Below are 12,986 nucleotides of genomic sequence, written 5' to 3' on the forward strand. Positions count from 1 at the left end.
TGATGGCAGTGGCCCTTGAAAGTCTCAGATGATCAGTTGTAAACTAATAGGTGTTGAGTTGTAAACTAATATGCAAAGTGAGTTAAAACCCTGACCTAGAATGCACCTTTTACTTTCCATACTGCACCATTACCCTCCCAGGACTTTCCGTCTCTGCAGCTTTTGTTGTTGGTATTAGTGCTCTCTCTCCCCCTGCGAGTTCAAATGCTTCATCATAAATGGTGACTCCGGGCTTTATTGCGTCTTTTATTGGTAGGTCAACCCCGTCTGTTAGATACCGTCTCCAAAGTAACTTCAGGCTGGCCAGTGTCTTAATGAAACAGCTCTGATGCAGCCGCTGTGAGATCACTGGCTGTCAGAGGTCAGAGGAGATACAAGACCTCTGGACAGGTGGAGAGGGGAAGGATGAAGACGTCATCGGAAAGATGTCCGCCAGTGTTCACACTAACAAACATACACGGGAACCTAAATGGGAGATCACCATGTCAGAGGAAAGTCGCTGTGTTCAGTTGCACCTCCATCTGGCGGGGCAATACTGAGGCTCAGCTAGAAACTTTGAATTATGTCTAATATCACTCTGCTTGAATGGTTGACTGGGTCTGAACTAAATACTGGTGGCTGATGCCTGTGCTGATGATAATCATTATCATAGTTGTGTATATTTATGAGCTCTTTGTTGCAAATGTGTGGTAGTCACTCCTGTACAGTTCAACAATCCCTCTGCGTATGAATTATTCAAACTCAACTGGCCCATAGTTCATCATCCATATTTAATGGATGGGATTGCATACTCCTAACTGCAGCTTTCTGTTGACTAATAGACCTGTCGAACACAACCTAAGTCACAGGACGTGCTTGATGATTGATGAAGACGTGTTCGAATCTTGACCAGGCTCGTTGAATATTATTTGAGGACTCTTTTGGTTTAAACAAATAAAAGATTAAGCTTTTGTTTGACATACGTGTTTGCATTAACATTATGCAATTAGTTACCAGCAAGCAGCCAGGAAATAAGACCATTTCCAGACATGGAAAAAAAATTCACACCAAATATGGAGATCTTCAAAACCTACTAACCTCCTTAATCATCAATTCAAATTTGTGTATGGGGGAACCTGTTCAAAATGCAGTTCAACAAATACAAACTTCTTTAGAGACTTAAATATGACTGATTGTCTTCCTCGACCATCTGAGTACTAATGCAGTGTTTTGTTTTTGTCTTGCAGGTTTACTTGAAGATATTGACTCAACAGTTTGAAAGAAAAACACAGCAGCTTCAACAGGCTTGAAAACAACGCCCGCTTTCGTGTGTTTGTTCAAGCTGAGAGACGAGTGGCTTTCGTTGATTAGGTCTGCGCAAGTGAGCTGTGAATGTAAGAAATGGTGAGAAGGAAAGTGAGGACAGGAACTATTCTCTAACGGTTGTGGTCTCACCGTCCTGCGTTACTGTAAAGCAGCAAAGAAAAGAAGACCGAGAGGACGTGGGCAAAGGAGAAGTGAGGGACAGTTGCCAGTTTGACCAAGGACAGCCTTCACCTGCAGCACTGGAACAGCCTGGCGGACTAGAAGGCGAGAGAGACGGGGACTGACGGACCAGCAAAGGTTTGGAGGAGGAGGAGGAGGAGGAGGTCTAGGAGGGGTGGGAAAGGCCATTCTCCATGGCTACTGACCCAGGAGAACCCACAGGCACCGAGGACTCCTCGGAGAAACCTGATGGAAAGAAGGAGGAGGACACGGAGCGGGAGGGCAGGGCCGACCAACAGAGGGAGAGGACACACAGCACCCCGATGGACTTCCCCTCCTCCCAGACTCAGGAGAGGAGAGTGACAGAAGGACAGCAAGGAGGAATTGGAGGAATTGGAGGAGGAGGAGGAGGAGAAGCTTCCCAGCAGTGTGAGGAGACCACAGTCAGACCGATTTCGTCCTCCACGCCCTCCTTACCGGTCGATACAGGTCAGAAACGACTGAGAAGGGAGAAGCGCTTCTTCAGGAAGAGCGTGGAGATTTGTGAGGCGGACGATGAGGTGGAGGTGCCCCCTGAGGCGCCCCACAGTGCCCCCCACCTGGAGCTACGCTCTTCAGACTCAGTCTTCAATAGCAGTGGCCAGCAGCATGGAGCTGCTTCATCCTGTGCAGCCTTGGGGCACGACCCATCATGTCCCAGTTCAGGCCATGAGCCTGGCAAAGACGCTACTGCAGCTGCAGCTACGCAGAGGGGTAAAGAAAGGGACCGCGAGCAGGAGGAGGAGGCAGAGATGAAGGCTGTAGCCACCTCTCCGGGGGGAAGGTTCCTCAAGTTTGACATTGAACTGGGCAGAGGAGCCTTTAAGACTGTGTATAAAGGCCTGGACACAGAGACTTGGGTGGAGGTGGCTTGGTGTGAACTTCAGGTAAGACAAACTGTTTTCTTCATGATGCCAAATATTCAACCATAATTACACATTCTGCATTATCTGACACATTTAGGATATAAACCCAAATAAATCAGGGCTTTAAGCCTGGTATTTCTCTTTTTAAGTGACAGAGAAATTTGGAAATCTCAGCTTGTTGTCTGCTTGCTGGTCACACGTTTAGTGGAGATGGGGATGAAAAGCAGGAGTGTCGCTCGTGCCTGAGTGACATCACAAAGCGAAAGTGGATGCTTTGCCTTTTCTAAGACTGTTATGAATAATAGAATTATCTTCTGTGAACGTGTCTTCTTGTTGTGATAGATGTCCTATTACAAACAGTATTTCCTGCATTGGCTTGAATTACACAAAATGGAAGTATTCATTTTAGGGTTTGTATTGATGGCACTGTGTTGTAGGGGAAGGCTTTGAAACCAGAGAAAGGGACTCCTCACAGCTTTTGAAAAGAAACATCTTGAAGCGTCTAGAGTACGTACGGCCTCTCTGCCTTACTTTATGGAAATGAATTATTACACAGGCTAATATTGTCAGTAATCAAACCATCAATATGTATTACAATTTTTAAAATGATTAGTTATTATTGTGAAATATCTGGTCAACATTATGTTGCTACGTCAGCTAGTTTTAGCATGCTTATGAGTATCGCCGAGGAGACAGCAGTGACAGCCCACTCTTGTCTCGTGTGTCACGTTATGATGTACGAGATGCAAATAGTCACGTGAAAGGGAAACTCTGAATGGGATCCAGTTACTGAGCAATACAGCAAATAGGAACCCTGTAGCATATGTAGGTGTAACAACAGCAAACATTTACTACAAGGAACTCTTTGTCATCTAATGACATTACAGTGGGAGGATCATAATTAAAGATTATAAATGTTTAATGTGAAAGTACTGTCAAAGTCTTTACATACTGGAGCCAACCGGATTTTATTATGCTGAGACGTAATGGGAAACATTGTTACATGGTGTGACTTCAACATGTGGTGGGAGAAAGACTTACGGAGAAGAGAAGAAAGGCATCCCTCCGACTCTTAGCCTCACAATCGAGAGCAGTGTTATGGTAAGCCGTCTGATTTGACTGCTGGCTTTGTGTTAGAAAAGTCAGTCATGTGTTTGGTTAGGAGCTAATTCCAAAACAAGAGCCTTGACTAATCCTTAAGATCAAGCTCTGTCTGTTGAGCTAACAAGCAGCAGGCATGCCGCATCACCTTTTCTGGTATTAGTCCAACACTTCGGGGAATCAGCTTCACATTAACAGCTGGTCTCTGCTGCTTGAGATGTCATACTGACAGTTCTTGTTCAGTGCTTTATTAAATACTTAACCTGTCCTTTTCTCAAGAGATCTACTCAGCTTGCATAGGTAGCATGTTTCACCTTCAATAACAATGTGTCATGAATGTTTTGCCACCAGATAACTTTATTTCATGGCATCAGTAAAGGCATTTTTAGCCTCGGTTCATGATTGTGAGAAAATCTGAGCTGATAAAAGCCTTTTTTTTGGAAAATGAAAAGACATTAGGCTTAAGCTGTACTCAAATTGGATCTATCCAATTTTGTCTCACAAAATACAACAGGTCAAATTAAATCCTATAAAAAGATACTAGATTTTGGCAGTTATTTGTTAAAATAAAACAGGCTGCATCAATCATAAATTACTGAGACAATTAAGAGCACTGTGCACATTTCCCTCTCCAATGAAATTTCACATCATAATAAACAGATGAACAATTTGAGATAAAAACAGAGTGACAGTCTGACACATAGTGCATCAGCGAGGGGAAGAGGAAAAGGCCATGTGAGAGAGAAAAGAGAGACACAGGAGGTGATAGTGAGTGGGAGGAGAGGTGGGGGGAGGATTACTATGGCATCCCTCCCAGAGAGCAGTTGTGGAGCTAATGCTAACTTGCCACATTCAGGGAGACACATGAACACACACAAACATACACACACACACACACACACACACACACACACACACGCACGCACGCACACGCACACACACACACACACACACCCCGACACCGACCTGGTCACACGCTTATAGATGGATCCAGTGCCACATTCAGTGCGAAGTTCTAGTCACTCAGGGCACATGCTCTGTTCTATTTACTCCACCTTACCAACGCTTGTACACAGTTTAAGTGCAAAGTGGCATTAGAATGGACATCAGCGATCGGAGTAAAAATGATACAGTGCTGTGATGATAATGGTAGGCTTGACTAGAGATAGATTAGGGTTGGGGCATTAATTCGTCCCCCTATTAAAGGATGAAGTGTGGGCAATCTTTAAAAGCGGAGTACAGTGTTGATATCTCACTTAAGCTAACAATAGTCTTGTCTAAATTGTGTCATTTGTGAAGCAAAACAAACTAGTTGACTTACTTCTTTACACTCTTGTAATTTTGAAATTCAACGTAATTCCCTCTTCTTAAAACTACAGGGAATCTCTAACGGCCCGAATGTATTCACTTCTGAAATTATAATGCCAAGAGACCACAAAACTGCCTGTGCAAGGCCTCCGGTTTGAAGGCACTGTGTGGGACAGGGTGATAAACAACCTGTATATGACCAGCCAATGCACTATTTGATGCTACCCACTATCCTGTGAGACTGCAGCCTGGGAGCACTATGCTCCTCTCCTCTTGTGTCCATAAAGAGAGGGAAGCCAGGGGATTAGCTGTCCAAATGCAGCTTGAAAGAGTGGGTAATTAAAGTTCACAGTGCGAACACCATCTCCCTCCCGATCCCTGGGAATTCCAAACCTGAAAGGCCAGAGCTATATATCTCACTTGCAATTGCTTCAGTTGTATATTTTGCCATCCATTACTCTAAGTGGATGTTTGTGTGTACAGTATCTTGTCCATGTATTACATTTCTGTGTGAGTGCTGTTGCTCCCCATCTGCCTGTGTCAACATATGTCACTGTATGTGTCTGCCTATCACCCCCCCCCCCTCCTATCCCCCCCCCCATCACTTTTTGTCTGTTTGAGTGAGCATGCAGAGTGATCCAGGGAGTTAATTACAGTGGGTGCCTGTCAGGCTGGAACAAAAACCCTGCACAGACAGCATAACTCGGGCGGCAGAAACCAGACTGGATCAACCCAGTCATCCCAGACTGGTCCAGTTCAGCTCAGCCCAGCCACACTCACAGGACTAGCAACACTAGAGCAACAGTTAGGACTGCAGTATGACGTTTGCCATAATAATGAGTACCACTCGAAACACTTGTTGATGTAACTTTTTTTTTTTTTTTTTTTTTTTTTTTTTACAGAGCTTTTTCTGCTGGTCATTGTCAGCCTCTGACAACACTGTGCCACGTTTCTTAGTGTTCGCATGTATATAGTTGCGACCCCCAGTGGAACCATTAGCACAATGATAGTTTAACTATTTACAAATGGAGATCTTTGAGAGATCATCACAGATTGTTGCCAGCCTCATGTTAAAAACTGTCAATGTATGCTATGATGAGAGTATTCTCATGACATGACAAAAATGTGGCAATATTTACAAAAATGTGTTATTCTGTTTAGAATTGTTTAGCATACCGTAACGAATAACAATAAAGGGAGGAATTGGGGGTTTTCTTGGTTGTTTACTATTATGAAAGACCAGTTGGTCTTCGCCAGGAAAAGCAAAGACATACTATTGATGGGGCCTAAAATTAGTAGTGGCTAAATCAAATAGTCTGCGGCTGAACTGACTAGACCCAATTGGAATCGATCCAACCAAACTGGCTTGTTCAACCAGGACACTGACAGTTGGCGAGTGTCCCTGTGGCTATATCCTCCCATCACAATCTTCATTACCTAACTGGCAACAGAGATTAAATTTCTATTGATTGTTTGAGCCCTAAACCACATAACACTAGCATTTACCATATAGCCTAATCAGAAATCAATAAATGTGAAGCATTTGTAATCGAATTGTTATGATGGGATTACTATCAAAGGCTCTCCTCTGACAAAGTAAAGAAAGACGTTTGAATCAGGTTTTAATGTGAAGAACGCATTTTTATATGTAGAGCAGAAATTGTTTACAGATATGTTTTTAAACGGTTTGTTCTGTTTACGTGCGATTTTGCTGTTTTAGACCTGCTATAACTGAGGTGATGTGTATCTTCCATTTGGTCAGCGAGACATTATAGCAGTTAAGGTGCCTCTGCCACTGTACAAGACCAACACTATAGCTCAAACACAGAGTGAAACTGACTTGCTGTTAATAAGTGGTCATCTAAACACAAATGCCCTGTGCAGTTAATTGGTTAAAGACCTCTATAGAGGTTAGTGAACTTGGCCTACTGACCTCTAGTTTTAATCTGTTGTGCAGGCCAGCTCTTTTCCAGCAATCTATTTTGTTAGTGTGAGCTGTTGTAGCTTACAGTAATCTAATCCTAGCCACCCGCCACTTTGGATTTTCAAATGCTGACATGCTTGCTCCTTTACTCCTTTACTCCAGGGAGACATACACTGCATGAACTGTCGGAAATCTACAAAATATCCAACTACAGCGGGACTGGTGCGCTCCCGTTTGTTAACGGTGCTCTTAATCAACCCCATTAATCCAACTGTAGCTTCTTCAGACAAGAATGTAACCTGAACGTTATCTGTTTTATATCTGATGCTCATACACTTTTTTTCTAAAACAGAGGTTTTATGGCTCACATGCTTTGCGCTCATGACTCCAGCCTCTTACATTTACCAAATGTGCCTAGTAAGCTATATCCTGTCCATTTACACCAGTATTTTATGAGGCCACTGCATAACAACTAGATTACATGATTTTGCAGATATAACTTGATACATTGAAAATATCTTTTTTTTTTGTGTACCAACTTTGGACAAAAAAAAGTATAATCAGTCTACAGTCCGATGTTACGATGAGATAACGATATCACAAACTACAAACCTCAAAAAGTTGAATCGAAATATCTCTGACACAGTCTCAACAAAAACGGAGCATCGTAACCTTCCATCATATTTTCTTTGTTTTGGTTTGATTTCAGAAAAATCTTACATCATGTGACAATGGAAATTGGTCTTTGATGAGGCTCAGATATAACACACAGAAAGAAAATATACGTATACGGTGAGAAACTGTGAAACAGTAAGGCCATTGTTTATGATTTTAATGACAGTTGTCCACCTGCTCTGCTGTACATAGTAATAACTAAGTGTATATATAGTGTAGAGTTGACATGTTTACAGTCTGAAGTATTCATCAGCATAACTGTGCCCAGAAGTCCATGATACACACACAGTATTACACAATTCAACAGTTATTTTGCATTTATATACACATATACAGTGCATGTTTAAATTGTATGAGAGAATTTTTTTATTTGACATTACTGCGGGCTTAGAGAGTGTTTATTTGATGAGTAGAAATGCAAATCAATCTGAACTAACAGGCCATCCACCACTGTGCTTGTGTCATGTCCTGCTGCCTTTCTCTCCCTCGTTTTCTGTCTATTTGTTTCACTGTTGAGATTGTTCTGTCACTTGTTCTCCTGTGGTGACTGTGTGCCTTTTGGTTTTTCAAATCTCCTTTTGTAAGTTGCTGTTTTACCAGCGCACAACTAATGTACTATAGTATCCAGTTTCAGATGATTGCTGCCATTTCCATGAGTTCACTTGCATTGTTCACATAAATCAGTTTGATTAAAGCTTACGAATAGCAATGATTGTATTTAAGTGTACATATCGGTCTTTGGAAAAACAGCAGTGGCTTATTAATGATACACTTGGAGAGATGTTTTTTGTTTTAGCTGCACCTCTGTCTGTGTGAATATCAGTGTGTAAAAGGGGTTTGCAGTGGGGAATAGGTTTGTGTCATTCAGTCTAGACACAGTCTCACTAACTGAACTCTGTGTGACCTTTGCGGACCCCGAGGCTAACTGATGCGACATTAGGAGGAAGACCCAGTAGACGCTGAGGAGGCAGCAGACGGAGACACACTGTCAGGCTCTCTGTCTCACACTGTGCCAGACCAGACAGTGAAGTAGATGGGATGCTCAAAACGAGGAGTGAGACAGAGGACAGAGGCAATACTAGCTGGCAAAATAAAGCACATCGGAAAGGAGACCCATTTAGTTATGGGGAGGCTGGTAGAGACAGGCAGCGCTGAGATCTAAGCATGTTTAGACACACCTGCACACAATCAAGTACACACATTTGCATATGAATGCACACACCCAATGACAGTAGGTAGTTGTTAAAGGAATGAAGGTATGAGGGCAGGCCTAGACAGGGCAAATTATTCTTACCCTTAATAGTGCAAAGAGGAGCAGCCTTTTGTTGATGCTACTTCACTGTTGGGGGGGGGGGGGGGGGGGTCCACCATTATTTCCAGAAAAGGATACTCAACCAGTATAGACCCTGACAGCAAAAGATGTCGGAAAAAATTAAACACAGACAGATAGGAAGAGAAGCAGAGGCTCCGAGCATAGTTAGAAAAGTATATATATATATATATAGATGCAGTGGCATAACATGAAAATCTGTTTATTTGCATCCAAATATCTGCAGCACACCACCTCCCTGTGAGGGGCTTTGTGTAAAGCAAAAACCTCAACATCAATGGAATCGATCAGTGGAAAACGGGTGTTATGATGGCGTCTATTTATAGTGAGATCTGTTTGTGACACAACAATGGCTGCCATCCGACTCCCTCACAGTTGTTAAATCAGACTTTTGTTTTATCTTTATATAATTTACTTTTACTTAAATGTGTGTAGGTTACATACAAACCCATGGCAATGAACTTTTTAACAGTGTTTTCTTTAAAAACTTTATTAATTCCCTTCAATAGCAGGTCACAAGGTTGACAAAGGTCAAAAGACCACAGACCTGAAAAGCTTTGTTATTTGTCCACATGGATATAGAGCACACGACAACAGTTGCTCGTGACATGCCTAAAAATACACACTGACAAATGCTTTGATCGCCCGTATAATGTTTAATTCCTATTGGCATATTGTTATTAGATTATATGCATTTAATGCATATGAAATATGATCCCCTGTTGACTGGAAATTTAAAGATGCATTGTTTGTGAGAATACAGTTCAAGTTATTGATGATGGCACAATGAGTTTAAGAAAACAGAAGAATGCATAAAAATGAAAGAAAAAAAATAGAGGAAACGTGATAGTAAACATGCATTATTTTTTCCTCTACAAAAGAGAACACCTTCACTCCAAGACACACATGAATCTTAGGTCCTATTAATAAGCTGTGCACCAATGTTTCACAAAGGGATTAGTCAGTGGCCGTCTCTGTTCCCATGGGATACTGCTTCTGCCAGTGAATTGAATTTCTGCTGCGTCCATTCTGTCCGCCATGCTGGGGATGTGTGGCAGATGCAGTAGAAATGTGTTTTATAAAGCTAAGGCTTGGGTGTTGTCTAAGCATTGCTGCAACTCTACGTTGCTAGTACCATCTAGTGGCAGTAGGTGTTATTGCAGAGTGTGAGGTAGGCTCGTGATGTTTTGGGTCCTTGAACAGAGTTGGGTGGCAGAAGTCTTGGAAATAAATGTTTGCAATTTTGGAATTACCAGCCAAATAGGGAAGTAAATGTAGACATTCATGCCATGTAACAATGTATGCATCTCTCACCTCAGGACCGCAAGCTGACCAAGGCGGAGCAGCAACGCTTCAAGGAGGAGGCAGAGATGCTAAAGGGGCTTCAGCACCCCAACATTGTCCGCTTCTATGATTCCTGGGAGTCTGTGCTCCGTGGCAAGAAGTGCATTGTGCTGGTCACTGAACTCATGACATCAGGAACACTCAAAACGTTAGTATCACCTCCCTACTTGTTTTTTTTTTTACTCAATGACAGCACACTATTATTGTGTTTAATTTTGTCATTTTTTTTCTCTAATGTTTGGTCTATCAGTGGTTGGTTACAGTATTCATTTGAGTTTGACGGAATTTGTTCTCTCTGCACAGTTACCTGAAGCGGTTTAAGGTGATGAAACCGAAGGTCCTAAGGAGTTGGTGTCGTCAAATTCTGAAAGGCCTTCACTTCCTTCACACCAGGACTCCGCCAATTGTCCACCGAGACCTCAAGTGTGACAACATCTTCATAACAGGCCCCACAGGATCAGTGAAGATAGGTGACCTGGGACTAGCCACTCTTATGAGGACCTCCTTTGCCAAGAGCGTTATAGGTAGGCTTACCAGCTACTTGTGAGAACAATACCAACCATGTAGTTCCAGTTCAAACTGGGTACACTGGGTCAGGGCCTATAAATATACTTTTCTTTGGATTCAGCACTGTTCACATTTTTACAGAAGCCTCGGCTACCTGCAGCAGGAGTTTAGATTATTATTGACAGTCCGTCTAAAATCCATGCAGGGAGCACTTAGTGTAAAAAGAGAGCACTGATGGGATGTTGGCTTTCTTAGCCAACTTAAGTACTGTGAGTACCATTTAACTCAATAAAGTTTAACTCAGGAAGCAAGAGTAATCGCCAAGAAGATGGTTATCAAGGTTTCAAATGAATTTGAATTTTCCTGCTGCGATGCATGCTCTGTGGACAATGCTATATCACAGTAAATACAGATTGTAAACAGTGATAGTATTTAGTTGTTACAGACTAGAAACCACTGTTTGACTTTAACAGGAACCCCGGAGTTCATGGCTCCAGAGATGTATGAGGAGCACTATGATGAGTCTGTGGATGTGTATGCCTTTGGGATGTGTATGCTGGAGATGGCTACTTCAGAATATCCCTACTCTGAGTGCCAAAATGCTGCTCAGATCTATCGGAAAGTCACAAGCGTGAGTCTCTTTTGATTGCATTACTCTCATATAAACTCAGCACATTTGTGGAGCAAACACATAAAGATGTAATGCACTGTTATTTGATTCAAATAACTCAAGTGTCCTATCGGGCTCCATTGTGAAAATCGATTTTATTATTCAATGGAATATCCAAGAACCTAAATCTATAATTTCCTGTTAAATACAATCAATTTCCTATTTCTTTGTCTGCAGGGTATAAAGCCAGCTAGCTTTGATAAAGTGAATGACCCAGAGATCAAAGAGATCATCGAATGCTGCATTCGACAGAACAAAAGCCAGAGGTAAGCAGGCTTTACTTTCACAACACATCAGAATTACTGATCAGCCGATCTTTAAACATCCTGGCATCCGTTTCACCATCTTCTGCTCTTCTCTTTACAGACTCTCCATCCGAGACCTCCTGAACCATGCATTCTTTGGGGAGGACACAGGGGTCCGGGTGGAGCTGGCAGAGGAGGACAATGGCACCCAGGACTGTCTAGCGCTCCGAATTTGGGTTGAAGAGCCCAAGAAGCTGAAGGGGAAGCACAAAGACAATGAGGCCATCGAGTTCAGCTATGACCTGGAGAATGATAGTGCTGAGGAAGTGGCTTCAGAGATGGTAAGGCGAAGAAATAATTTATGACTGATGAGTGGAAAGATGGTTCACAGGTGTCAAATATGCTAAAGGTCAGACTGGGAAAAGGCTTTGATGCTTCAAAGCTTGAATGAAGGTCAGGTGGGAAAGTCCTCTAGCTCATTTCTTAAACACTTTGGAATACCTCCTTCTGACCTAGATTCCCTAAACCTACATCCACCCATTAATTAATTACTCTCTCCTGGTCTCTCTCTTCCCCTCTCTCCTCCCCTCTCTCCCCCTTATCACAGGTGAAGTCAGGGTTCTTTCATGAGAGTGATGCCAAGGTGGTGGGAAAATCCATCCGGGACCGAGTAAATCTGATCAAAAAGTCAAGGGAGCGTCGACAGCAGCAGCAGCTCCTTCAGCAGCAAGGCTTTGAAGAACGAAGAGACTCCACTCTCACCTCCTACACCTTTTCTCATCCGTCTTTCCCATCCTCACTGGGGCAAGGGGCAGCTGCACCGACAGGAGACGGAGGAGGAGGAGGAGGAGGAGGAGGAGGAGGAGTGGTGCAGGACTCTGAGGAGCTGACTGAATTGGACCAGCATGTCAAGCAGCAACATATTATCAGTGGAACAACCCTTAGTCTGCCAGGTAGAGTATGCACCCTCATGTCAGGGTTTTATATGCTTGGAGTTTATCAAAAACTTTATGAAACAACTAAAAAAAAAATATTTTTACATTATGGCTTTTTATTTATTTTTTTTATTTTTTTATTGTCTTTGACTCAGAAGGTGAGAGCATTGGGTCTGCCAGCTGTGAATCTTATGCAAGTGAGAGCCAGGCATACTCTCAGCACGGGGAATCATACACCCACTCCCAGACTACTCTGCCCCCTATGGCATCTGTGAGTTTCCTCAGTGATAGATTAAAGCAAACTGATTAAGTAATTATTGTTTGAAGTCATTAAATTGATAATCACATTGTTATTCATTATTTTCTTGTACTACAGAGCACTAGTGCATTGGCTCATCCTCAATTGCTCCCCATTGCTGAGAGTGGTAGTGTTCCAAATGTGCCTCTTGGTCAGAGTGTTAGTTTGTCCAGCATGACCATTGGTCAAAGTGGAGGGGGACCCGTCGGTCAAACATTTCTTCAACCCACCACCATGGTTCCACAGGTATCATCAAGTGTACCTCAGCAGTATTTTCAGG

General features: G+C 42.7%; 1 protein-coding gene across 9 annotated transcripts in view; it reads left to right on the forward strand.

Moving 5' to 3' along the window:
* wnk3 (WNK lysine deficient protein kinase 3) overlaps positions 1-12,986 on the forward strand; it is a 32,951-nt gene that overhangs the window by 5,540 nt on the left and 14,425 nt on the right. For 8 of the 9 annotated variants that reach the window (XR_011177864.1, XM_069141466.1, XM_069141470.1 and 5 more), the window contains exons 2-10: positions 1,227-2,390; positions 10,027-10,199; positions 10,355-10,575; positions 11,032-11,189; positions 11,406-11,494; positions 11,595-11,814; positions 12,081-12,426; positions 12,564-12,679; positions 12,785-12,985. Coding sequence is in view for 8 of the 9 variants with exons in the window: in XM_069141466.1 (XP_068997567.1) it covers positions 1,659-2,390; positions 10,027-10,199; positions 10,355-10,575; positions 11,032-11,189; positions 11,406-11,494; positions 11,595-11,814; positions 12,081-12,426; positions 12,564-12,679; positions 12,785-12,985 (2,256 nt within the window). In the remaining variant the exon portion in view is untranslated. The remainder of the gene's footprint in view (positions 1-1,226; positions 2,391-10,026; positions 10,200-10,354; positions 10,576-11,031; positions 11,190-11,405; positions 11,495-11,594; positions 11,815-12,080; positions 12,427-12,563; positions 12,680-12,784; position 12,986) is intronic. The other variant, XM_069141469.1, reaches the window with a different exon arrangement.

Source organism: Embiotoca jacksoni, unplaced genomic scaffold (genome assembly GCF_022577435.1).
Source record: "Embiotoca jacksoni isolate LCO1_2020_lvr unplaced genomic scaffold, fEmbJac1.0.p SCAF_9, whole genome shotgun sequence".
In the NCBI taxonomy this organism is placed as follows: Eukaryota; Metazoa; Chordata; class Actinopteri; family Embiotocidae; genus Embiotoca; species Embiotoca jacksoni.